Below are 26,689 nucleotides of genomic sequence, written 5' to 3'. Positions count from 1 at the left end.
TAATTAAAAATATGTCACAACAAATTATTTAAAAAAATCCTGGGTACTTATCCTGGGTACTTATTTATATTTAAAAAAATTGGCCGCCTTTTTTGCCGCCGATGAAAAAAAAAAAATTAAAAAGTGAACCTTTTTTCTTTTTCAAATGGTAGTTCTTCAATTTCAAAACATCTACTAACTTACTCTTTAAGTACATACCTACATAAGCTTTGGCAAAAGGTGTTCAATATAATATTGTGTTATAATCATAGTTATCATCGATACAGTAATCCATAAAATCAAATCGATGTCATAAATAATCAATCTACGGGCAGCTTGTTCGACCTATCCTAATGTCCAATTGTCCACAACAAATTTAGTGTGTGATCGGACGTTGGTGGCAGCGGACGGTTCACGTAAGTAGCTTTCATTTTATTTACTTTACGATTATTACAAATATTACACAATTCATAAAAATGTAATTATACAATCTTATGTTTGTATCAACCGCTCGAGCTCATGTATCTATAAAGTAAGTTGTTGTTTAACATTTCACTTTCTCTTTATTACGTTGTCGATTTTTCTATAGTTTCGCGTTCATGGCGAATTATAAACCCGTGATTTATTGAATTTTATATTTAATACTCATTTTAATCCTAATCGAATTAGTCACATGTGATGTGGGTGTTTTATGCGTCGTTTGCAACTTTTTGCACGGGTAACTTTTGATCTCATAATTAAAAAGTGCATTATTAGAGCAAGATTAAATTATTTGCGTACAATTTTAGACAACTTTCTTATTCATGTTGATGGTATCTGCTGCTACCTGCTACCGTCAATCTAGAATACATTTTTCAATAAATATTAATAACTGTTAGCAAAGTAAACAATAGAATATTTTTATTTTAAATCTTAAGATGTTGGTATAAAATCTATTATTATTTAGTTAGGTACCTAATATATGATTTAATTAATATTTTACTAATTATTTTCAAAAGTAACGGATGTAAATGATGGTGTAAAACTTACATAAGAATAAACATACTTCGAAAGTATTCAGGCTTGTTTAAACTTTAAACTTACCATTTACTGTGAAAGTCTCATGTCTTTAAACGGAGTACAATACTTATGTATATTAAATTACTTATGTATTTTTTATAACTTTACGGTAATCATAATCAGTAGTATATAAAATTATTCCTAGAAGTGTTTAAGACGTTTATGTATGTAGTAGGTATGCTACTTGATTTAAATACACCATCACTATCATAAAAATCTACTGTACCTATATAAGAATAAGTCGGGTTTTCCTTCCTGACGCTATAACTCCAGAACGCACGAACCGATTTCCACGGTTTTGCATTCGTTGAAAGGTCTCGGGCTCCGTGAGGTTTATAGCAAAGAAAAGGTGTCTCTGGTGGCGAAACGGAGTTCGCCCGGTTTGCTAGTGACATATGTATAAAAGTTTACAGATTACGCGTGTTCCAAACAAGAAGATAACTTACCTGTTATGTTTAAAAATACTTATACATTTTACATACTTTCAGAAAAATAAACATTTCTTACAATTTTCCTCTATATAACGTATGATGTAGAAAAATAAACAAACATAGATATTGTGTTTGTTATTAACTTTGGTCATGAACCCAAAACTTTGGTGAAGTTTGGTGAATGGATGAAGCTGTGCGCGGATAGAGAAGAGAGTAGAAAATAATACACATCGCGGAAACCATTGTTAGCCAATGATTTTATTTTTATTTATACTGCTGACGCGTAATGAGTCATAGTAAAGCCTCAAATATTCAGGGTCAGGCGCACATGGTTATCCTGTGTCAGACGATCACCACACCACGACCTTCGACCTTAAGTTTTGAATAATTCATACGACAATTTCTATTGTTTATGAACGGATTGGTTTAATGGCAAAGAGTGTGGTGCCAAAATTCATTGTGTTGTGACTTGTGAGTTATGATGTAACTTCTTTGAAACAGATTGACCGATTTCTGTACGTTCAAATCAACGTGTGCTGTGTCAGCTTGTTTAAAAAAAATAAAAATACACGTAGTTACCTAGCCTTCAAATACAAAAATAAGTACATAGTCTACATAATTGGCCCAACTAATGTTGTAAAAACGTAGGAATGAATATTGTTTATACAAATTAGACAATACCTTCAAACATAATTATAATCATTTAAACATAACAGTGATAACAGATAGGCAATAAAATTATTTCTTTGCCCTCTACAACCCTTACTACAACCACAGGTCCACAGCCCACAGGTACAGTTTATTCAGTATTATATTAACTACTTAATTCAACTTTGTATTTTATTTACAAATTCAATCAACCTATGCTTTTTTTGTAAATTATTCTTACCCGACTTATTTCTGTATGTACGAGGTTAGAATTCGATCACGTGACACGTTAGTTTATACAAAAATAATCATAGTTATATTTCTATTGTTTAATTATTATAATCACAGGCTACTTAGTAACGCCACTGTAACCTTCCATGGCGGAATGCGTAAAATATTTTATTAACATAATATTCCATACCTTTTTCTCAACGTATTCAAGTTAAAAGTAATAAATTATAAACTTCATTATCATAACGGCGGGTATCACTATCACATTGGCAGTGCAATGAACCTTGAACTGATTAGGTTTTCGAAAACCAGCTGAGAGCTTTGGGACCAGGTAAAATGGAGAAAGTAAAAAATGTATGAGGAAAAAACTAAATAATTATAATTTTGGATTCCCTTTTACGTCATTACAATAATTATTTTAATCTAACTATACTAATATAATAAAGCATAATAGTTAGTTGTTGTTTGCTTGAACGCACTAATCTCAGGAAGTCAGGAACCACGGGTCCAATATGAAAAAATATTTCACTGTTATAATATGTTCGATTTATTGAGGAAGGTTATAGGCTGTATATCATCACGCTTTGACCAATATAAGCGGCCGAGCAATGCGGGGTATAGATAGTATTAGAATAGTGTGATGATACAGTGGTTGTTGGTTCTTTTAATGAATAAAAACAATAAACGTAAGTAGTTTAAACTATAACTTTATTTGAGAATATAATTTTACCTAGTTATATTGGATTACCTATAGCCTGCAATTTTATATTGATCCATCTGAGGCAACAATCTAGAATCAGCGACCAATATATTGTACGGAATTTATTAGTAACTACTATAATATTTTGTGTGAAAAAATGTAAAAATAAATTGCATCGCGTCATTACCGCGAAAGCAGTCTCTTATTTAGTGCAAGGACAGTTGAAGCCCTAGTAATTTCTATAGTAGGTACCTAACTATGCAGGCTGCAGCTATGTATACTTTATTTATAAATTGATTTTGCGATGCAAACAAATGAGGTGTCCAAAAACGAAGTTCGTTATTGTATTGCTCCTAGCTCCTATACTATAACGTTTTCAGAGTTGCCCCTTTTGTAACATTATACATAGGTACTTCAATGGATCAATGCCAATCCTTTGGTAGGTACACATTTCATTACTGTCGATTCTGGATTTTTGGTTCATCTATTTTAATTGATTTTAAGTGTATTTTTGGACATGTCCTTAACTTTGTCCCTTTGTCCTATCACAAATAGCTCGTTTTGTAGTCCTAGGTTTAGATAACGAAAAATAAAACTTGTCTCTGAAACTGAAGTTGAAAATCGCTGAAGTTTCAAAGTTGACAGACAACCGACTAGATTGTAAACACAAAAACATTCAAGTGAAAGGCGAGATATAATGTAATAGTTAGTAACATCAGGACAGTTCCGTATACGTAAGTTTAGATGCTCTTTATTACATTTACAGTCGGTAAACATAGAAATTATCCATTATTACCAGTATAATATATAATATAGGTACGTAGGTTATAGGTAAGTACTTGATTCTGTGTGCTGAAGCTGTGCTGAGGTTACAAACATCTCTAAATTCCAAACGCTGTTTTTGATCCTGATCAGTACAAAATTAGACTATGTTACCTGCCGATATATTGTAGCCATTCTAATTTCTAAGCAAATTAATAACTTGTAATAATGCTAACTTCTCAGAAATTAAAACCTGCCATTATATTGAAATATTTATAGCTAGCGCGCAAGAGCAACTTTTGTCTCCACAACTATTTTGTCTCTCCCATTAACTCTATGGGCTAGTAAGAAAGTGCGCGCACGTAGCGACGCGACGCAACTCCCCATAGAGTTGATGGGAGAGACAAAATAGTTGCGGAGAAAGTTGCTCTTGTGCGCTAGCTCTTAGAGAACCTTTCCACAGTCCCTTGCACGTAGGTATCGTAAACAAATTGGCATTCGACTAATTTATATTGTATGATGAAAACAACGATATAATATTCTGTATCATTGCGTTACACGAAGGATTAGTACTTACACATTAAAGCCTCGTATTCACCGTATGTACATTTGTTGAACAACAGTTGAACAACAATCTTGATGGAGCCTTTGTGATCGCAGAGCAAGTAATATTTTGTGATCAATGCAAATACCTTGCTATGTGGCATATAACACAGATAATATAATACTTAGTAAGTATACTAGCATATACTTACGAAGCTTTAAAGATCGCAGCCCATCTATACATATAATAAATCTGTAGAAGGGTCAATTCTGTACATTGAAAATATTGAAAAAATAAATAGCAGGGGGTGTTACTGGATCGATACCAAACCCAATTATGTGATTAAAAAAATTTTTGTCCGTCTGTCTGTCTGTCTGTCTGTCTGTCTGTCTGTCTGTCTGTCTGTATGTGAAGGCATCACGTGAAAACTAGCGGTTCGATTTCGATGAAACTTGGTATAATTATACCTTATTATCCTGGGCGTAAAATAGGATACTTTTTATCCTGGAAAAATACGTAGAAAAAAATTAATCTTAATTTTTCAGTTTTATCCATAGACGTTGTTCCGTAGAACCGCGAACACACGTTGCGTATTATTATAGGCCTAGCCGTATTTGGGAATTGGGTCCAATAGATATTTATAAGATGTTATTGACAGAGGTACTCAAAATGGAGAAATAACCATCCACGCGAAGACCGACATCCGCGCGGACGGAGTCGCGGGCGGAAGCTAGTTTCGTAAAATAAAACCAATATCCTTTTATTTTTCTTGCTCAATAAAAATGAGTTTTAGTCCCGAATCAGTTATGTTATGAAAACAAAATAGCCCAACAACAACATCAGTTTACCAAGATTTTCCTCAATATTTTACAAATACTTATAAGTGAGAGTGGTTTAGTATCAACAATTATACTTGAGGAAAATTAAACAAAGTCAATAATAATTATTATTGTTAGAAAACAATTCCGGTTATTGTTTAACAGCGAGTCCATTTAATTTTTAAACATTAATCATCTAAGAAAAAATATGCAGGTTAGATCAATTATTATTTTCAATATAATTTAAATAAAAAAAATATTACCGAAAATGGCGCATTTTCTCAATTTTACGCACGTCTTATCTAACTCCCTTCTTCTGTTATGTTAAAAAAAATTATGGAAATCAATATTTGGGTGATTATACAAAAATGGGGTAACTTTTAAGGATATTTTGTTTACTATATTTTTTATATCGGATTATTACAAATTAGGGTGTATGTGATAGCTAATCTAATGAATATATTGTTCCAAATCGGGCCAGCCACTTTTTTAAGTAGATTGTGAGATATTTTAAATTTTCTGGATTTGGCCTCCAGGGGACTGACAAGGCTAACATAGTACTGATAAAAAACACAATTTTGTAATATTCTTAAAGAAGTTCAATGAAAATTACTACAAATCTCTCAGTTTTAATAATGGCACATGTCTTTTAAGTATTAAATCACTTAGTTACATTTAAAAATGATAATTGATAGTATATTGTGATACTGGGAAAAAACAATGTCTCAATTTTCAAAACAGCCTTCTGACATTTAACGCAACGTGAATATTCTTACTCTCTTACTTAACTTACTACTTTGACTTAGTTTTACTTAATATTTTAAGTAATTCACAAACAATAGAAACAAAAAAAACGGCCAAGTGCGAGTTGGACTCCTAACAAACCTATTTTTATTATGTTTGTAACTTAAAATTTACACTTTTAGCAATTTTTCTTTATCTGTGTTATAAGACGTTGCTTTTTACCATATTTTAAGACTGTATACACGGCAAGCATCCTGTGTATTTTTTTATTCCCTTGCGAATATTTAAATTTGCGGAAATTTGCAGTATTAACGGATGTAGGTATCTTTTAATTGCGTTTCGTTATAAGTTTAATTTTTTTACAGCCCCAAGGGTTCTTAATGTTGAGTATTCAATATAAATTTCAAATTGATACCTCCACGCGCTTCAAAAAAACGTGTTAACAGACAAACGAACAACAAAGTGATCCTATAAGGGTTCTGTTTTTTCCTTTTGAGGTTCGGAGCCCTAAAAATCTAACATTATTTATGTTAAAAGTACTAATTTTCATAAAATGGTTCAGGGTTTTTAACCAAAGGCTTGAATGAAAGTCTCATCTGAGTTTTCATAAGAGCCTTTTGACATTTTTATAATGTTATTAAAATAATTAACTTTTATGTTATTTTGAGGTAATTTTACTTCACAATATTATACGTTTACGTATTTATCTAATAAATACATATAACAAGCTATGCCCTGAAAGCATCAAAATCAATAATTAAAATAAAATAAGATCTTTTAAATAAGATTATTAGTAGTTTGTTTCAATAGCTCTTTTCTTTGCTACTCTTTTTTAAATGTTTCTTCCCTAGTCAAATTCAGTTTCTTTTAGCGTGGCGCATGATGTTTTAAACTGAAATATCAAATAGAAATGCTTATATCAATAGCAATCAAGATAAAAGTTCTCAAAAACGATAGAATCATCAGTACTATGGGGTAGTGGACTGACGCGATATCTGACATAGGACTGATGCCAGCGGATTGATAAAAAGGGACTTAATATGAGATTATAATCACAAATTATGTTTTTTTGCCTTATTTCTTATATAAACAAACTATATTTTTACAAATCATACTTAACCATGTATGAATGAAAATAAAAATCAGTTTAACAATAAAATAACGACTCACCATAGGACTGAAATGTTGACTGGCGCAGCACGAATTTAGAGGACAAACACAACCCTAGCGCTGGTACAGTTATGATGACCATCAAAATATGGGATGCACAAGTAACTTCATTACCAACATTAATATTTAGACAGGGATTTGACCTCGACTTGGTGATATTTAGCGAGAATTTCAAATTTAAAAAACACACAACGGACTGACCAATAAAAACGATGACAAAGTTTATTTTTATTTTTTAAATAAAATGTTAAACATTTCGTTATGAAAGTTATACTATATAATACTATGTATATCAAAGATTGTCCTGAGTTAGTAAGTTTTCTCTAATCAATGTTAATGTTTATAAAATAGCCACTTGATTGTTGGTTTTCGGAGTTGTGACATGCCAAAGTACTGATTATTTAAGTATTAATTTTGTTTTTTTATCAATTTGTATTTTAAATAAAGAAGTGAAAGTGAGTGACCAAATAAAGGACGCTTTATTGTTTTAAAATAGATTGTTATTTGATTAAAATATAATAAGACTTTGTATAAATTGGCTGGTGACATTGAGTTACCCCATTTTTGTATAATGACCCATTTAACAACCAAAAATAGCCAAAAATATTGTCAATTTTGACAATAGAGCGTTGTAGATATTAAATACAAAAATTTTTTAGAGGTGATCTTAAAATGTGCTTCCATACAAAGGAGCGATTTTACCTCATCAAAATGAAGCCAAGGTGTGCCATTATGCCATACATATTATATTTTATGACCCATATATTTACTGTTCATATTTTAATTTTATGTAACGACGTTTGTCCTTAATTACCTAACTGAACAATTACCTAGGCGTAAAGTGCATATTTTATGTAAAACATAAATAAGCCATAAAATGTAAGGATAACACATGCGGGAATTGAATGAATAAATTTAGCATAAATATTCAGATAATTGTTAGTTTCAATATTCTTTGGAATTCATCTTATTCATATTTATCAATGTTTTTTTTTATCAATCCGAGATTAGGCTTAGTTAGGACTTTTTCATCTAATTTTATTTTTTAAGTTTTTGTGAATGTCTGCTTTAGCTTAGGCTTTAGCCAATTGTGTTTTTAAAGCTTTGTGTCAAATTGTACCTCAATTAAATAAGTGGTATTTAAGCTTGGGAAGATATATAATTAGTTGATTACATAATGAGGTGAGGTCCTATGACCTATAAGGACCTATACCTAACCTAAGTCCTAAGTATTAAACCTCGACACAAAAAGTCATAGTGCTAAAACGATGTTGTTATTTTTTTGAAGTGAAACTTCTTTATCGGTGTTGGAAAAAAATTTAGTGTAACATTTTTTCGCTACGCCGTACGCGTGACATTTTTCCGGTACGCGCCACCTTTTTCTTATGCCTACCACGCGTGATTCGACGTATTTCTGTAAAAGAAATAATTTACTATAAAATTATTTCTTGAAAAATAAGGTCGTAAAGAAGTTTCACTTCTTACGTGAAAAAAACATTTTTTTTAATTTTTAGTCCATCACTTTCAAAGTCGAATAAATAGATCATTACTTTGTTATTAATAGCTATTTCGACATTTAAAGTCGATATTCACCTTATTTGTTTACATTCTTATATTATTTTCCTTAAAATTAGAAGCTTTTCTCGTTGTAGGAAAAATGCTTGTAGGAAAAATTTTAGTAAGTTATACTTACTAAGAAGAATAATATTATAATATTCTTTCTTTATCAACAGTTAAAATGCGGCTACTAATATTCTGCCTGACCGTTGCTCTGGTCGCAGCCGACAGCGAGTACCTTCTGCCCGATGACGTCATACCTACGCACTATGACGTGAAACTAGCCTACGATACTGATCCAAAGACTAACTTCACACACTTCGGCGTTGTTGAGATTACGGTAAGTTTTGGAGTCAAAATAATTATGTTCAGGTGTTGGTCCTTTATGAAGCATTATAAAATGTTATAGATATTGTAGATGTAACGAAAAATGCCATGCGAAAGTTGTCAAAAAAAGATGAAGTCCAAAAGTTCATTTTTTTATAGCTAAATTAAACTAGAATTTTTAACTGGGTTAATCGGTGGTTAATCGTGTATATTTATTTAAATTATCTTATAAAATTAGCATAGATGAAATACAAAAAAGCCGTTCAACTTTACGAGCTTCCGAAAATATATGTCATACGTGTCATCGAACTTTAGGATGTCGTTTGCGCGCGAAATGAAAACAAAAGAATAACGCTTGTCTATGTTTAGTATTATAATTTATAATAGACTACAGTTATACATAAACATGTTGTGGCCATCGATATCTGCTTTATATTCCAATGGCACACGTGTGAGGTTGATTCACATTTTTCCTTAGATATTCTAATTGGGTCAGCATTTTTTTAACTGTGCAGAGTGCGTCGCTACTTGGTCGCTACCAAAAGGGCGCGAATGTAAAAATTTCAATCTGTATCCAAAAACTTTGTGAATTGTGATCATAGTTAGATACGTATTATAGATTTTGTAGACTTTTAGAAATACTAAGTTTAATATTTAAAAAGTACAGACGACAGTATATAAGGATCGTGGTCAATATTTCAATATCGTTATTCATAAGATACCTAGAAGATATAGCCTTATTAAATTTAATGGATTAAGAGGTAACAGCTATTATCACATCAAGAATAATTTCATTATAGGTACATAATATTTGATAGACAGTTCAAGCTGAAGATGCGACATATTAATTTATTAAATCCCATATTGAACGGATTTTAATTTGTTTTATAAAAAGTAAACTTTCACACAATTTTTTAATTTCCATAAAGATTGATCTATCACCTCTCTTATTTGCGATTTTTATAAATTGTGTTACCACAAGACTGACCTCACATTATCACCTATACGCTGATGATCTCCAAATTTATTCACAAGCCACTTTGACTGATTTACCTGAAGCTGTGAACTGTATAAATCGTAACCTCTCACACATATCTGATTGGAGTAAATCTTTTGGACTGAGTTTAAATCCTTCAAAATCTCAAACAATTATATTTGGCAGCCAAAGTCTCCTTTCTAGGATTAATTGGACGACTCTGCCACCGATTGTACTTGATGGTACTACTGTTCCTTACAGTAAATCTGTTAAAAATCTCGGTATTATACTAGACGAAACTTTGTCATGGTCTCAGCAGATTAAAAACATAAGTTCCAAAGTATTTGCTGCCGCCTCTAGTTTGCGTCGATTGCGTAATTTGCTTCCCATTCCCACCAAAATTTTGCTGGCCCAATCCTTACTTCTGCCAATCCTTGACTACGCTGACGTATGTCTTACTAATCTAACTCAAGAACAACTTAATAAACTTGAGCGGTTACAAAATTTTGCTGTGCGGTTCATTTATGGTCTGCGCAAGTATGACCATGTTTCGGAATTTCGGTCAAGACTTCAGTGGCTCCCCATCCGCCTCCGCCGGAATACACATATCCTTGCCTCTCTTTATTCCATTATCTTTAATCCCACATCACCTTCCTACTTAAAAGCTAATTTTGAATTCCTTGGCACTAGGAATACGAACTTACGATCAGCTGAAAATCTTACCCTTCATATACCTTCCCATTCTTCCAATTTTTTCCATTCTTCCTTTTCCGTTCAAGCAATCCGCTTGTGGAACTCCTTGCCAGTCACGATAAGAAAAGCACAGACCCTTCACTCCTTTAAAAGTCAATTGAAGAACTACTACCTTCGCTCGATCACTGACAAATCATTAAAATAAATCTAAATTTAAGCTTTCCATCTGTATAATTTTAATCTTATTGTAATATTAATGTATCAACTTATGTGTCCTTCATTATGTATAATACTTTTCTATGTTTACTCTTTCTTCTTTCCTTGTCTTACTCTACTCTTTAATTCTTGCTCACTATATCTATACATACATAGAGTTGCTTGGAAGAAATCGCTCACGAGCGATAAAGCCGCTCTTTGTACATCTATATTATAAGCTATCTTATCTATGTAACAAAATTTACTACTGTGTATGTACAATAAAGAGTATTTCATTCATTCATTCATTCATTGATCATACCTAACTAGTAGGTACTACAAATCAGAGCCTTAACCTAATTATGCGAATTGCGAACACAAGGTAACTAGATAATGTACATTGCGCGCATGACAAACAAACAACATTATGCATAAAATATCTCCCTAACCTACTTTCCAATGTACGCTAAACATTTCCTTTGTATTTTGAATAATAAGTCGACCCACGTCCGCTCCAAAAAACGTTTCGTTGCAAACTCTTGTGACAATGAAAAACTGTTTTTGCATGCAATATCTCGGTACAAGGCTGTTTTTTTATTTTGAATTAACTAAATCGGTTGCGAAATTTGTTTTTTTTTTTCGTTTGGGGCAATGACCTAACCTTAAGAGAGTTAAGGCGAAATATGAAAATCATACATTATTTATGCAGGAAAGTTGATATTTTTCCAATTAAAATACAATGAGCTGATTGAGCTGATAACATTACCATTTTTTTTTTAAATTAGTCTTAGGTATTAAGTAAGTAACAAATAAATATAAATTGTATTAATAGTCTTTTTTTCAATTTATCCCATTTATTATGATAATATATAACAGTAGATACCTAAATCAAGATTTCGTCAAGTAAACTTACCATAATATAATATTTCGTGTATGTTAGTAGGTATATGGAGGTTCAATGAAAATTTTTACGCTGCAAGTTGCAACATTTTTCAAAAGTATTTACGAAAAAAATTATACACATCATACTAAATTATTTGTCGTTTGTCCATAGTATGGAGTATGGACTCCATACCTTATAGCTTCTATGCTTAGTACTAATTTAGGTACTATGTAAGGGTCAAGGCAAACGTCCGCGTCGATATGAAAACAGCATAACACAATAATATACCTAAAAGGACATAACATCCATTAATCATTACAAGAAAGACGTTCGAGTCTCGAGAGAGATTATTTTTTTTGTTTGGATTGCGGATTTCTCAACACACGAATTTAAAAGTTTTGTCAAAATCGAATGTGTACTGAACATGGTACCTATACAATATGCTATAGTCACCTTTTACCAATCTATGTACATATATCTATACTAATGATATAGCTGAAGAATGTGTTTGTTTTTGCGCTTTCTAATTAAATTAAAAATTATTTCAGAGTATATCTATAATCTATATCATCACGCTAAGGCCAATTATAGGAGTGGAGCAATACGGGTAAAACCGTAGCGCACAAGTAGTGTACACTAGTATTATTACATCGTGCGATACACATACAATATAAATATAAATATTAATTGTAATGTATGTGATTCATGAGCCATTTTTAATTAGCAATGAGATGTGACGAATTTCCTAACCAAGCCATTATACTTATTTGGTATTTATTGACGTTATGGTTAAATCCAATAAGGAGCCTAGGTGTTGCATCAGTGTCTAAAACTTAAACAAACTTAACTTTCACTTTTATTAGTCAGGTTTTTGTTGACTGGGTCAATATGTATTTACGTTGTAGGTCTTATAACATTTCGGTCTATGCAATTTTGTTCCCAGTTCGACCGGGGATGGAAAAATCATGATAATCTGTAAATCCAGGTTAGAAGCCATAAACTCAGAGCATTAGAATAAAAAAGATAGGTATTTCATATTGTCTCTTCATTCATTCAGCTACTGACAACTTTAGTCTACCGTCTACGGAGCATATTTAATTGGCTGATCTCAATATGTAAAAATATTTTAAATTATGCTACGTAAGTATATAGTTTATAGGTAGATACATTGTTTTGTCCTCGTGTCGCATATTTATGCTATAATAATTGCCGTGATTTCTGGTCTATTTATTGTTTAGATGAGAATGCATTTTACGACAAGCTTCTTGTTATATTTTTGCTAGACTGATATATTTTTTGGATTGTTGCTATTAACAAAAGAAGCATTTAATTCATTACTTATATCCTTAACTAGCTGTGCCACGCGGTTTCACCCGCATTGCTCCACTCCTAATGGTCTTAGCGTGATGATATATAGCCCATAGTCTTCCTCGATAAATGGGCTATCTAACACCGAAATAATTTTACAAATCGGACCAGTAGTTCCTGAGATTAGCGCGTTCAAACAATCAAACAAACTCTTCAGCTTTATAATATTAGTAGATTTTGTGAAATTTGGGAATCGGAGAAGACAGTCAGATTTCTATGGAAATGTGTGTATGGCACATGCGATTCAGATTAAAGAACTCTATACTGCCCAGAATTATAAAAGACATTCTTCTTTCAATTTCAGCTTACAGCAAAACGTCCGACATCAAAAATAGTCCTGCACGCGCAAGGCTTTTCCATAGCCAACGAAAAAATCAAATTGACTAGTCAAAACCATGAATATCAAGTTAAGGGTGTCGATTTAAATGATACCTATAATTTCTTGACTTTGCAAATAGACAGAGAATTGAAGGAAGACAGGATTTATAAACTGGCCATACCTTTTTATGGGAATTTGAAGCAAGGTCTGGATGGAGTTTACATTAGCTCCTATGTGGATAGTAAGCGTAAGAAGAAAGAGTAAGTATCCAGTTAGCCTTTTTTCCATGATAGCGCTATACAGATTGTGTAGCGCCATCACTTTTGCACACGGGAATTGGAAAATAATACGTAATTTTAGGTATTATGGTAAAACGCCTGTAGTTGTGAACTGGCAACGGCAACACAATTTCTTTATAATATTTGAAACTATTACAGTTTACATTATACACATTTTATCCATTAATTATTCAAATGAATCTATGAGCAGATGAAAGTATTTTAAATATTATCTTATTTTAGTTATTTTTACCAATATGGTTTTCAATTGATTTTTTTACAGGAATCTCACTAGAAAAAACCTTTCTCTGACCAGATTTTGAATAATACATATAATTTTATTCCTACAGGTACTTAATAGCCACCCAGTTCGAGGCCATATCCGCCCGCAAAGGGTTCCCATGTTTCGACGAACCGATATACAAGGCAACATTTTCAATCAATATCGCCCATAATAAAGATTTTACAGCTGTCTCTAATATGCCTTTGCAAAGTTCTTCGAATGATAAGTAAGTTTTTTTTTATTTTTTTTTAGATTTCTGCTTTTTTCAACTATTTTTAGTAGAATTGTTTTGGTCTCCATATGCTTGACATCTTAGAATAATTAGAATAGAATCATTTCGATTCCAATAAAAAAAAAAACTTAAAATATTTGTTAATACATTGGATTGCTTAATAATATGTGTATTCTATTTATTTTCAGTGCTCTAGAAGATTTCTGGCCTTGGGAAATGATGAAACAATCTTTCAGGTAACTTTTTCTCCAACTTACACTGATAGATACACTTTGACTTGATCCAACGAAATATGTAAATTTTTTAGCTCAGTGATTCATTGAAATTAACTTGTATGCCATTAAACGGAAAAATTGAACAGATAGAGAACATAAAGTTAATAACAAGACATTTTTCTTACATTTTAAAGAATCAAGAATGGAATTTTTCAGACACAGCAAATACCTAAGAAATTAAAAAAATTAAAACTACCCACATTTTCAATTTTTATTTTATAACTATTCCAGTGCACCCCGCGAACAATTTGTCTGGGACCAATTCGAGAAATCAGTGCCAATGTCCACATATCTAGTGGCGTTTGTAGTTTCCAAATTCGCTTATGTGGACAGTCCACCAGCTTTGTCCACTACTAAGTTCAGGATCTGGGCAAGGAAAGATGCTGTTGATCAGGTAAGTGAGGAGGAGTAAGGGTTTCTGCTTTTAGGGATTTTTTTGTAAGAGAGGGTAGGTCCAAAAAGTTTTATTAGCACATAAGACAATTTTTTTATTGTCGAGTAAAGATTGAGGTACCTGGGTACTCTAGAAGTTGTTTATGATAAAAAAAAATATGTGGGTACTCAACAATTTTTGCAGAAAAAGACTAAAAGTAGATAGGTAGTAAATTTTTGGGTACGGCACAATCTTTGTAAATAGAGCAAGTAATTGGCAAAATTGTTTGGGTACTCAAAAATCTTCGCAAAAAATATTAAAAGTAGATAGTAGATTTTTGGCACAAGCTTTGTAAATAGATAGAGTTATTAGTTTCATAAATATGATAAACGCAGGATTTTGTCACTTGATAATTGAATATTTTTATATTCTAATTAAAAGTTAAAATCATGCAATTCATTTTACACATTAACGGTCTTACTAATAAAATATTACCCACTCGCTATGCAATGGATTAGTTATTGCAATAACCTGTCTTGTTTTTATGATTGACGTTTTATGTGAGCAAGAGCAGGACACAGCTATGGTAGAAAATGGTTGAAATTTATCCATTGTTTAACTTTTTATTAGTAAGGCCGTAACTAATTAGTAAACTACACTACTCCTAATATTCTTTATTACAATCCCCAGACAGGCTACGCAGCCACCATAGGTCCAAAAGTGCTATCGTACTTCGAGAAATTCTTCAACGTATCCTTCCCTCTACCGAAACAAGACATGATTGCGATCCCGGATTTCTCTGCTGGGGCTATGGAAAACTGGGGACTTATTACGTATAGAGAAACTGCATTATTGTACGATAAGGGACAATCGTCATTTTTGAATAAGGAAAGAGTTGCTGAGGTAAGTTTTTTCGTTTGGGGTGAAATCAATTTATTAAGAAAGATTAAGTAACAGGAGGTCTAAAAAGGAGATTATAATTTATAGGTGTTTCAAAAGTTGTATCTGTTTTTTTAAGGGGAATATACAATCTCGCCTGATGTTAAGCTGAGATGTGGTCTGTTATAATAGTGTGTGAATTATTGTAATTAAAAATATAAATTAAGTTTGAATCATTTATCGATACGGATAATTAACGGCATTTTAATTGAATTAAATGACTGTGTTTACAGTACCTAACTTAAGTTTCTAATTATAAGTACGGTTGTTTTCAAATTATTTTAATTGTTAAAGTAACTCGAGTAGTTTAACGCGATTTATTCATTAGATATTATTATACCGGCGTCTCACTTTGCAGCGAGCGTCGTGTCCACGAGGAGACTAAGATGTTACGTTTTGATACGTCTATCTGAAAGTTTTATTTTAATTCCACCAGGTGATAGCCCACGAGCTCGCCCACCAGTGGTTCGGCAACCTAGTAACAATGAAATGGTGGTCAGACTTGTGGCTAAACGAGGGTTTCGCTACATTCGTCGCATCTCTGGGCGTACGTGCAGCCGAACCGGCATGGCGGGCGGAACATGCGTACGCGGTGGGGAATATTATGTCCGTGCTGGCGTTGGACGCGCTGGAGTCTTCGCACCCGGTGAGCGGGGATGAGTGAGGCAGAGTTGAGTGGGTTATGTGCGAGTTGATTATATGTGAGTTGGTTGTGTGAGAGTTGGTTATATGTGAGTTGAGTTATGTGTGAGTTGGGTGTTTGAGTCAGGTTATGTGTGAGTAAGTTAATTTTTGGGCAGGTGATTTGCGCATTAGCTGGCCAGGTCGGAGCGACCAACTATTTATTTCGTGACATATGCAAGTACCTCTTGCATACGCAAAATAATGTTTAAATTTTTATGGATACTTTGATAATAAATATTGTAACTTCTTGCTTCTTCTAATGTTAATAATATCTGTTCCCTTATTTTGATTAACTTTATCACACTTTTTACAGGTGTCTGTAGCAATAGATGATCCAAAGCGTATATCGGAGATTTTCGACGAGATCTCATACAGAAAGGGTTCAACTCTAATCCGCATGATGACAATGTTCCTTGGCGAGGATGTGTTTAGGAAAGCGCTGCATAAGTGAGTTAATGTGTTATAATGTTTAATTATAATTTTAGGATTAAAAATAAATAGGTACCTTATGTAAAAAAAAACTTTTTTGAAAAAATTTCTGCTATTGATACTAATGTGATGGCCATTTTAGACTTGATTTTTAAATTGTTCTTAATTTTTTTTAATTTTTTTGTTATTTGTTTTTAATTTTTTAAGTGTTTAAATGAAAATGTTATGAAAACTGACTTTTTAGTGCCGAATAAAATAACCTATTTCTATGTTTTATATGTTATATATGAATATATAAATAGCTTTAAAACATAGGACTCTCTTTTAAGGCATTGGAGGTTGGAGTATAAGGAACTGCTAGAAAGTAAAATCAATTGAAATTTGATTTGATTTTGAATTTTCTAATATCATTAACTTTAAAATTAATCGATTAATTCTGCTTTCTTAAAATAATGTTTTCACCACCTTCTTTAATTACAATAGATTTCTAGTATTTCGCTGTACAATATATAACTTGACTATATTTATTTTCTTAAACAAAGAGCAAAACTAATTGTTACATATTGTTGAAATACACATGTCTGTATAACTCCGGCCGTGAACACAATTAATGTCATGCATTTCAATTTAATTGACCAGAAAATTGCAAATCAGTTCAGTATTATGTAGGTGCTATATTTGTTTTTTGTTTGTAACTTGTACTTTAAAAATAAAACTATAAAACCTAAAGATTATTATTAAGTCGTCCATTAAAAGCTTATAATCATTACTTCAAAAATAATATGTAGGTAAGTACCTATTTTAAATGGAAAAAATATATTTATTTATTTATTTATTTAATTATTTATTGCACACACAAAAGAAATAGAGACACATAAAGTACAGATAAGATTAAAATAATGTGTACAAACGGTGGCCTTATCGCTAGATAGCGCTAGATTTCTTCCAGGCCACCGTAAGTTAATATGTAACGAGAGACATTAAAAGGAGGTGGGTGAGCAAAAAATAAGGCGTTAGGGAAAAAGAAAGAATAATTATAAATATTCAATGTATATAATATATATCACATACAACAAATATATAGTAGAAGTATATAACCATATAGCAATATATCCAACACATATTTTGTTATGCAAAATGATATCGAACGACCATAAGCACTTTTTCAGTCTTAACCGATAAGACAAATTTTCCGACTAAATTTATAAAATGCTACAATTACAAACATAAATATAACCACCTTAGCCACAACATTCATAAATTACACCGTTACAAAAAACCTTCCTCACAAAACCCACTCAATTCCAGCTACCTCATAACCCACTCATACAACAACGCGGAACAGGACGACCTCTGGAAGGAACTCACTCAAGTGAGTCAACAAAATGGCGGACTCACTCGAAACGTGACTGTGAAACAAGTGATGGACACTTGGACAAGACAAACTGGTTATCCGCTGCTTACAGTGAATAGAGATTATGCGGATAATTCTTTGACTATATCACAGGTAAATGATAGATTTTTATGTATTTATTACAGTCAAAACTCATTGACTGCCGAAATCAATTTTGTCTGTAAAAATTAGTCAAAAACGTTATTGATTAAGGGCGTCGGTCAATTTATTGTGTGTTACTATGAGTGTGTCCGTAATTTTAGATAAGGGTGAATTCTACTTTAATTTTGTCTTCACTCATCTACTTAACGGTTTATTGAATAGATCTTCTTCTAATAGAAAGAAACTTAAATTATTTGAGAACTCAAACAGCAATATGTAGTAGACAAACTGAGGTGATTCGTTATGGACTTAGTGAGTCGACTAAGGTTAATTCAAATTTGTAAAATGTTAATTTATGTCATCAAATTAATAATTTAAATGTATGTATAACTCGCCAATTTGCTTAATATTTACATTGAAATAATTCACTATTTATGTAATTTCATATAATATATGCCATAAAGTAATTATTATCTTACAGAAACGCTACCTCTCACTCGGCACAGCAAAAACCACCTCATCCTGGTGGGTCCCACTCAGTGTGCTCTGCGAGAAGGATTCCCAAAACCAACAAGTGCAATGGCTATCACAATCCGAAGGTGTAGCTAATGAATACAGGTTCGAGCATAGCGCAACGCCTGATGAGTGGGTGCTGTTCAATTATAATATGATCGGTGAGTTGGTTTTATATTCTGTAGTTAAAATGTAAAAGCTCAATTTCAATGTGTACTTAGAATGTTTTATAAGGAAGTTATTGGTTCAAATTAAAAGAAGTAATTTATAAGGACGTGTCAATGTTTACTTTACCACATTTCTGAAGTGACGCTAACAATTTTGACGGTAGTTACATCACATCGCATTGAATTAAAATCGCATCGCATTGAATATATGGACCGTAGGATAAAAATATTGATGATGATCGCTTTATACTTATCTTAAATAATTATTGAGTTATCATTAATAAATCATGCTTCCTCAATTAACTTTGTCTGCTTCACTTTCTGAGCCGTAGTTTTTTTTACAATAATAATTTTGTGTTCTATCTACAATTAATTAAAAACTTTACTCACTCACAGCGCCCTACCGCGTGAACTACGACACCCGCAACTGGCAGCTCTTAGCCAGCACACTCAAACGGTCGCACGTTCGAATCCCGGAGCTTGGCCGGGTGCAGCTGCTCTCTGACGCGTTTGAGCTCGCCTGGTCTAACCGGCTCGATTATAGCACTGCGCTTGAGTGAGTTGGTTTATAGATAATGAGGTGGTTGACTAATACGTACTGAGTTAGTTGGTTAATTTCTACTAAGTTTTTTTAAGGCCGCCTTTTGTGCAAAATATTTGTACCTTATTAGATTGTACTAATTTTTTTTATATTGTTTTGTACAATAAAGTATTATAAATAAATAAATAAGTTTGCTACTAACTACTGAGTTAGTAGGATAATGGCTAATTAATTAGTTGGTTAATTACTACTGTGTTAGTTGGCTTATAGCCACTAAGTTAGTTGGCTAATTATTACTGAGATGGCTAATAACTAATAAGTTAGTTGACTACTGTCTACTGAGTTTGTTGACGAATGGCTACTGAGTTAGTTGGTTAATTATTACTAATATAAATAGTATGAAAAAAAAATCATAGAAATGATTTAACTATCAATACGCTGTTGATTTTGGTATTATAAAATAAACAGCTACATACATAGAAACATATTGTTATTCTGTATAATTTAGAATTTTTATTTTGCGTTTCATTATTAAAACTATAAATAATTAATCTCCATAGTCTAGCAAGCTACCTCCAACACGAAGAAGAATACCTGCCCCTATCCACAGGCCTCTCCGCTCTAATAAAAATAGAAAACGTACTAAAACGCACCCCACACTACGGCGCGTTCCAAAAGTACATGCGTAAAATAATACGCAATAATTACGTGAAGGGAGGCTTGGCGACCAAACAGATTGTGAACCCGGATGACTTGAATAGCGTGAAGATGCAGGTTCGATATTTGAATTTTTGTATTTTTTTGTGTATGCCAGGTTGTTTGTTTGTTTGTTTGGTTGGTTGTTTGTGTGGTGTGTAGGTTGTGGTGTTGCTTTTTTTGGTTTTGAATGTTTCGGAAACTGTCAGGTTGTATTTTTTTTGTGCTTGAATGTTTTGTCAGCTGCCAGGTTGTTTTAAAATATATTTTTTTGGTGTTTGAATGTGTTGTGTTACCTGCCCGGTTTGTGCGGTGCATTACTTTTCGTTTGAGTGTGTTTTGTAAATTGCCAGGATGTAAATGTTTCTTTTTAGAAAATTTTCTTTTTTGTAATCTGCTATTTTATAATGTAAATTTTTTGTGCTATGTTAGTTGGTAGATTGTTGTGATACTTTTAGATAAAATGTGATACTTTTAGATATATTTAAATTTAGATAAAATAGGTGTAATACATATTCAAAATACAGGTAGCAACAAGTTCAGCGGCTTGTCGTGCTGAAGTTCCGGGATGCATTGAAAACGCGATCGCTCTATTCCAGCAATGGATGGAAACAGATAATCCTGATGAGAATAACCCGTGTGTATTTGCTTTCTTTTTATTTTTCTTTCATTATGTTTGTGAATGGTTTAAGTTATGTAATATCGAGTAGGTATTTTGATAATGTTTTTTTTTTTTTAATTTGTAATATTTTTTATTGTATCTTTCTATAATTTATATTAAAGTAATGGATTGATACTAATTTGTTCCAGTATACAAAGTGGTAGTTATTATATGTCACCTTATGCCCTCATGTTCGTTATGTTTTGTTTGATTTTAGTAGGTTATATAGTTCGTTTTGTTCGACAAATACTTAAGGGTAACGTCATCATTTTTTTTTTAATTTAAAAGGGAAGTTCCAAATCTTTGTAACCACGCCGCCATGCTGATAAAAATAAATAAATTGTTTACTTAAATCATCCATATTATGTAAAAACTACTTATTACCCCCACCGCAGCATCCCGCTAGACCTGCGGCCCACAGTGTACTGCTATGCTCTACGTCGCGGTGGGGCGGCGGCCTGGCGCTTCGCCCTGCAGCGCCGCCGCCACGCGCGGGTTGCAGCTGTGCGGGACACGCTGCTGCGGGCGCTCGCCTGCACACGCCATGTGTGGCTGTTGGCGCAGTGAGTGCACACACACACACACATATATATATACAGTATACATATACACATACGGACACATATACACAATGCACACTGAAGACGGTATACTGTACACAACATATTGCACTTATACAAATTGCACACACAAACAGACGCATACTGCACAGTGCAAACACCCCGCACACAGCTACACTGTACATACCGCATTACTCAAACACCACACGCACTGCATATTGTATAGGCACAATGTACTATGGTATCTAAAACTGCCCAAAGAATTGATGATTGTCATCCAAGATAAGCTATACTTACAATGTGGCAATTCCAATATTTTTTTTTAAATTCATATATTATGTTTTTAATAATAATTGACATTTTACTCTAAGTTAACAGCTGACCTTTAATCAAAGTTACTTGTAAAATCAATACCTACACTATAAACCTATAATTTTACCGTATCATTTGAAATAACGCCTTTAACATTTCCATAGGTACTTAGAATGGTCGATATCCGACAACTCAGACATTCGTCGTCAAGACGCAGCTTCAGCGATCACCTCTGTGCTCTCATCTGACGTGGGTTATTACATTGCTAAGGACTTCGTGTACACACGTATTGAGGATATGTATAACGCGTGAGTACTGTGTTATTATAATTGTACTGTAAAATGTGCGAGTGGACTGTAATTATACTTGTAAAGCACTTTATAGTGTGAGTGCACTGTAACTAAAGCCATACAGTTGTGCACTGTATAATGTACAAGGGTACTCTATTGATACAGTAACACTAAAATGTTCTGTATATTGCGATTCAAATATAAAATTGATATATTTGTGATTTAATAAAATTAAACTTACCTATTTACAATTTACAAAGTCGTATATTTATTACTAGCTGTGCTCCGCTCCTGTTGGTCTTAGCGAGATGATAACATATAACCTATCAGCAGGCTTATAGCCTTCCTCGATGAATGGTCTATCTAACACCGAAAGAATTTTTCAAATCGGACAAGTAATTCCTGAGATTAGCGCGTTCAAACAAACAAACTCTTCAGCTTTATAATATTAGTATAGATTTAGATCAAATAATTTTATGTTACAGGTTCCAAGGGCAGGGCCGTCGTTTGGGCTACATTATAAAATCACTGCTCAATCAATTCACTACACAGAGGGAACTTGACGAGGTAAGTTAATTATAGCTTTAATTTCTTTAGTATGTAGTTATATTTTCCATTCTACTAATTTTCACTAGTTTCTAAAAGAATTGTGAAAGACAGTTTTTACTGGAAATCTAACAATTTTTTTATTGTATATGTAGAAAGTAGCGACCTACGCATGAAACATTTTTAATGCAGTGCGACAGTGTATTCTTTATTTTAGTTCACATTTTTCAATTTCGCTTCTCAAACTTTTACACTATTTTCGCTATAATAAAATTAAATTAAACAGCTATTTATTCTGTCCAAACTTTGAAAATATTAAATTTACCCATTCATAACCAACCAAATAATAAAAACTACACAACAAAATATAAAAACCTTATATTTCCTTTCAGTTCCTAAAATGGTCGTCCGAAAACAGCAAATACCTATCCGAAGCGAAACTCAGCGTGTCTCAGGGCATCGAAAGAGCAAGAGTTAACATCGCCTGGTTGAAACGGAATGCGCAAAACGTTGTTAACGATATGCGGCATGCTTCGCAGTAAGATATATAAACATACATACATACAAATATACATACATAATAAATGACTTAATTGCAGTGAAATACTTGAATAATTCAAATATACAATATACAAACAAATACAATATGATAAACGATATTAGTACGTATACTTGTAGTGAAATAGATTTTGTATAATAAAGTGATATAGATAAAAAATAATTTATGTACTCGCAGTACTATATCTCAATTCTCAATATACAGTGCATTTGACACGGTGAGATATAAATATAGTACATATTATACACAACTGATATATGTACTACACTTAGGTAGTTTTCCAATTACAATGCGACTCACAATGCCGAATTTATATGGGGAAAATTAAAATTCTGTCACTGAGTTGGCATCGATTGCAGTTTGCACGCATCACGCGCATTACTTTTAAGAGTGCTCGATTGTGCGAAGCGTTGCTGTAGTTGGAACACATTGTTCTGTGAGTTGGAACATTCAACGTTAAGCATTATGCCGCATAATGCGCTCTAGTGCTGTAATTGGAAAACTACCTTATACTACTTAAATATACATGACGCTAAATAGAAATTGTTTTTAATTATGTTTTACATGATACAAGTACACATGATAATATAGTACACAGTAAGCAAGTAACTTTACACGATATACAGTACACAGTACAACTCACAGTGAACGTCTAACATAACTCACAACATATTGCTCACAGTGAACACTAATTCACACTAAACTAAAGTGTGAGTTAGCTTATATTTACTATTACATATACATTTATAAACATCACATAGTGACAACACACACTCAAATGAAAAAATAGACAGTTTGTAGTTAATTTGTTGCTGTAAGTTGTTTTTAACCTGGCTTCCGCAACTATAAATGGATAATTAATTATGTAAAATGTTTTTTTTTTGTATGTTCAGTAGATAAATTTGAAGATATTTGTGATTTCGTATAAGAAAATCTTAAAAGGCCAGATTTTTTAAATAAAATTTTAATTTAGGTACCTAATTTTTTTAAAACTATGTAACTATAATTAACGAAATTATGAATTTTAGTCACAAATATCTACAAATTATTATAGTAGACATTGTAACGGCTTATAAACGCCTGTAGACATGCGCATTATTAAATTTAATTGCTGTTATGTAGTTGCATTTTTAACAAAGTATTATATTGTATAGTTCTTGTAATAATAGGGAAATATGGAAATTCTAAAATAGTTTAAATCTAATATATAAATGTTGTTTATTATTAGTTATTTTTGTATTTTGTATGTAATTTATACTTGACATGACATTTCATAATTTAACGAACAAAGCGGTAGATGGCCTTGTTTTATATTCATTTATTATCTGTTTAATATACTGAATATAATATGTGTTTAATTTGTTTTTTTATAATATTGGGACCAATAAATGTGCATTGTTGAACGTTCAAAGTAGTTAGCAAATATCACAGCTTCGTTAAAAATGTACGCTTTATTTTTTTTTATATTTTTGTCTAAAAATTTCATTTTTCCTAGTATCGAACCGGCGACCACTTGGCAAGGAAAACCTATCTTCATGTCATCTCTATACGCTATACATAATATATCGAGTCATCGATTGGAGCCTTATTTATATATGTATAGAAAATAGTGTAAAAATAAAAATAATGATTGTTAAAAATGTGTAAAATACGCCATAATATATTTAATTTTGTTTATTATATTGTAAATGTGATTTTGTCTATCCGTCCGTAAGCTGGTTGTGAGCGTTTTTAGATCAAATGTTTATTTTATTATTTATCTAACTAGATGTAATGATCGATGTGGTACAATAAATTATGTTGACATTATTTTGTTTTTTTTTTACCCTAAAATCCTTAAATTCCACCAAAGTATCAAGCCTAAACATCTTTACAATGATCTATTAAAGTTTGGCTATTAATTATAAATAATCACATATAAGGGAATTATCGCAGAAAAATCTTTTATTATGAAAATATCATAGATTATATCATAGATTTATACATGTACACGGAAACTGCATTTTTCACCAAATATGAAACATTTAAGTAAACCATGGAATCAGAAGCAATCTAGCTCTTTAACCACATAATTCATTTATAAAATATATATAAAAATGGTTTGCTCGGAAAACCTTACAATTACAAACTTCCAAAAAAACAACCTTTTTCCAAAATAAAATCGACATAAATGCATGTTTAAAAACCTGTATAACAAGTCCAAATAAGCCATCTCATTTTATATATACGACGCTACTGACAATTATTTAACGACAATAGATAGTAGGTACCCTCGATAATACCGATGAAACTAATAATATTATCACAGACTAATAATAATGTAGGTATTACGTATACATGATGTCTTCTAGGAAACTTCTAGGTCATTGTCAAATGATTCAACTCACATTTTTCCTAACCGAGGTACCTACCTACTTACTAATACCTATGTTTGTTATTGCTAAAGTACCGTGCAGCAATCCAGCCAAGTTAATTACACAGAGAAAATAATATAGTTACAAGGTAGTTATTTATCGAATTAGTTCAGATTTACCTTTCTAGTAGCACGTAGGTAGGTACTTTAAATTCTTTTAATTTACAGCCAAATGGTAGACGATGGACACATTGTAAGAAGATTTTCAGGAGTCGCCGAGAAGAATGTTATTCTAAAGACCTTGATTACCGCTCAATTAATTTTGCTATTATGAACTTTGCTTTGTATGTATTTAAATGAAATAAATGTAAGAATTGTTTATTACTGTGATTTATTTGATCTTGATTCTATGAGTTCTTTTTTTCTAAATTTCATACTAAGTAGTATTTCACATCATAACCTTATCGACCAATTTGTTGTTGTAATTTGTAGTTGGAAGAATTTGAGATAAAATATAAAATGATGACTTCAATTCCGGCATCAATTTGAGTTAGGTATTAGGTACAATCGATTTAATTATGGACGTCGTAACTTGTAAATAAATATACGACACAAGAGATAATTTTAATAGTGGTTGTCTGTAAAGTCGGTCAGTGTAACATTTTAAGTGAATTTAATTACTCAATGAGTTAACTTTTCATTACGATATGTTCATATACAAGATTAAAATTTCGTTATACTCTTTAATGAACTGCGAAGGTTGTAAAATTTATTAGTGAACAAAAAATCTTAGGTTTGGTTGCACTATATTTTTGTTAGTTAATTTTAATGTCAAATTTAACAGTATCGGTTATACCAGCGTATGTTTTTAGCATATTTTATCAAAGCCTCCAGTTAAATAAGATCTCATTTTGTATTTACGCACGTGACAGTTTTTTATCGTTAACAATTGGTTTTAAACGTAAATTCGGGCGGTTATAGTTAGTGTTAAACTTGTGACAACATCTATATATCTATAAAATTGTTAAATGATGATATTTTCCCTAACCGTTACTTTAACATATTATATATATTTTGTTATTGCTAAAGTAAAATGGTG

At 32.0% G+C, this 26,689-nt stretch overlaps 1 protein-coding gene and 1 long non-coding RNA gene across 4 annotated transcripts; both read left to right on the top strand.

The window, feature by feature from the left end:
* Positions 1 to 307: 307 nt before the first annotated feature.
* Positions 308 to 25,046, top strand: LOC123702926 (aminopeptidase N-like). 3 transcript variants are annotated; one of them, XM_045650777.1, is made up of 19 exons: positions 308 to 395; positions 8,820 to 8,983; positions 13,390 to 13,664; positions 14,033 to 14,191; positions 14,386 to 14,433; positions 14,704 to 14,866; positions 15,536 to 15,748; positions 16,221 to 16,430; positions 16,782 to 16,915; positions 18,206 to 18,404; positions 18,874 to 19,066; positions 19,469 to 19,628; positions 20,174 to 20,387; positions 20,837 to 20,946; positions 21,366 to 21,533; positions 22,007 to 22,150; positions 22,618 to 22,699; positions 23,071 to 23,216; positions 24,733 to 25,046. In XM_045650777.1, the coding sequence occupies exons 2-19, from the start codon at positions 8,825 to 8,827 to the stop codon at positions 24,845 to 24,847; spliced, it is 2,892 nt and encodes a 963-aa protein (XP_045506733.1). In that variant the 5' UTR covers positions 308 to 395; positions 8,820 to 8,824; the 3' UTR covers positions 24,848 to 25,046. The 3 variants fall into 3 exon arrangements, 2 of the variants coding, with proteins under 2 accessions (XP_045506733.1, XP_045506732.1); XR_006752937.1 differs by lacking the exon at positions 308 to 395 and adding an exon at positions 2,927 to 3,034 and having other exon boundaries at positions 23,071 to 23,276; positions 23,307 to 24,870; XM_045650776.1 differs by lacking the exon at positions 308 to 395 and adding an exon at positions 2,927 to 3,034.
* A 583-nt stretch (positions 25,047 to 25,629) lies between these two features.
* LOC123702925 lies at positions 25,630 to 25,971 on the top strand. Its single transcript, XR_006752936.1, has 2 exons — positions 25,630 to 25,739; positions 25,819 to 25,971. It is a non-coding gene; the product is annotated as an uncharacterized LOC123702925 (long non-coding RNA).
* Positions 25,972 to 26,689: the final 718 nt, after the last annotated feature.

Source organism: Colias croceus, chromosome 24 (assembly GCF_905220415.1).
Source record: "Colias croceus chromosome 24, ilColCroc2.1".
In the NCBI taxonomy this organism is placed as follows: domain Eukaryota; kingdom Metazoa; phylum Arthropoda; class Insecta; order Lepidoptera; family Pieridae; genus Colias; species Colias croceus.
Note: the sequence above shows the minus strand (reverse complement) of the source record. Positions and strands in the feature narration are given on the sequence as shown.

Excerpts from the sequence above, each read along its gene's own strand:
- LOC123702926 (XM_045650776.1), top strand. The coding sequence starts at position 2,989 with ATGATACAGTGGTTGTTGGTTCTTTTAATGAATAAAAACAATAAAC. Across the intron at positions 19,629-20,173 it reads GATTATAGCACTGCGCTTGA|TCTAGCAAGCTACCTCCAAC; the intron begins GTGAGTTGGTTT and ends TAATCTCCATAG. Across the intron at positions 21,534-22,006 it reads CATGTGTGGCTGTTGGCGCA|GTACTTAGAATGGTCGATAT; the intron begins GTGAGTGCACAC and ends ACATTTCCATAG.